This window comes from Suricata suricatta, chromosome 12, assembly GCF_006229205.1.
Source record: "Suricata suricatta isolate VVHF042 chromosome 12, meerkat_22Aug2017_6uvM2_HiC, whole genome shotgun sequence".
Lineage (NCBI taxonomy): Eukaryota > Metazoa > Chordata > Mammalia > Carnivora > Herpestidae > Suricata > Suricata suricatta.
The window spans coordinates 76,852,169-76,853,584 of record NC_043711.1 but is presented as its reverse complement, the minus strand read 5'-3'; the positions used below and the strand labels follow the sequence as shown (position 1 = coordinate 76,853,584).

General features: G+C 58.3%; 1 protein-coding gene across 1 annotated transcript in view; it reads right to left on the bottom strand.

Moving 5' to 3' along the window:
* Positions 1–1,009: 1,009 nt before the first annotated feature.
* Positions 1,010–1,416, bottom strand: part of ADRA1D (adrenoceptor alpha 1D) — a gene marked incomplete at its 5' end in the record, with an annotated part of 18,036 nt that continues 17,629 nt past the window's right edge. Inside the window, one exon of the mRNA XM_029917919.1 lies at positions 1,010–1,416. This exon is cut by the window's right edge and continues 7 nt beyond it. Coding sequence (XP_029773779.1) covers positions 1,039–1,416 — 378 coding nt within the window.

Here is a 1,416-nt window from a genome sequence, read left to right as displayed (position 1 = left end):
AATCATGTGAATTTTAAAAGCCACCAAACTCCTGAGTCCTTTGGTCATGCTGAAAGTCCCAGAGGACAGCAGCCATCAGTTGAAGAGATCCTTAGATTGAAATCAGAAAGGTGAATGCAGACCCGATCTATCCTGTTGTGGAACTTTAGAACTTGAGGGATTTTAGAAAAAAAAAAAAAAACAAAAAACAGTAGTTCTTTATGGGTTACAAGCTAAAGAGGGACAGTTTGCACAGTTTGGACAAAATAGAAGTACTCTTACCAATAAATATGTCTCAAAATGACAAATAAAGCTCTCCCCATTTGATGGCTCCAGATCCCTGCAAGAAGTGATGGGCACAGGCACTATGTACAGAGTGTAAACAGTAAGGCCCTGGAGCATAATGAGGGGCAGGGCCAGGTGACGGGGTACGCATGGAGGAGCCTCTGTGGGGAGTGGGTCCTTGGATAAATACAACAGGCTTGTGGGATGGCCATCCAAGGTGCCACCAAAGCTGCTTGGTGGTGTTGGCAGGTCCACTGCGTTCCTCCAGTCGGCAGTAAGGAGAAATTGTGTCCATTGAGAAGCCCTGGCCCCATGGACTTTTTCCCTAGGGGAGGGCGTTGGAGATAGCCAAGCAGGGCCTCTGTGCCCCTTCCTCCCCAAGAGGAAGAGGGGGCAGGCCTGCCCAGCCATACTTGTGGCCTTCAACCCGGGTTCGGAGCATGGATGGAACAGTGTTTCTCAAACGGGACTGGGAGAAAATGGACCCTTGGAGCCCGCAGCCCCTTCCTCTTAAAGGAGGAGCTCCAGGCACCTGTGTCAGGAACGGGCCATAACTTTTCAACTTTCAAGGGCCTTACCCAGCCTCAGTTCCTCAGGGAGGCCAGTGAGCAGCTGCCCTGATCAATGTCCTGGTGCCTGATCCCGCCCGGCCTCTTGAACAAAGCCAGCCTCCCTCACTGCCCTCCCTGCCTCCTCCCCGCCCTCTCCCCAGCCCCTTTCATTCACCCCCCCCCCACCCGCCCCCCGCACACTCCAGGGCCTAGCTCTGGGTCCTTAAATATCAGTCTCCCGGAGGTTGCTGTAGTCGGCCAATTCGTAGGCCTGGCTGGTGGCGCCGTCGGCCACATCGTGAGGGACTCCTAGGGACACCGCCTCCACCTCCGCACGCAGGGGGCTGGCGGCCTCTGCGCGCTGCGCGCTCCCGGCGCGGATCTTGTGCGACAGGCTGGAGACCTTGGCACGCAGCTGGGTGGTGGGTCTCCGGAACGGCCCGAGCAGCCTCCACTCGCGGAAGGAGCAGGGCGACTTTCGACGACCGGCGACAGGAGCCTGCATCTCGGGCGTGCCTGGGGAGTCGGGGGCGGAGGGGGCGGTGAGGGCCAGCGGGGCTCCCGGAGGCGCGGCGCCCGAGCCCGGAGCGCAGTCGGGGCG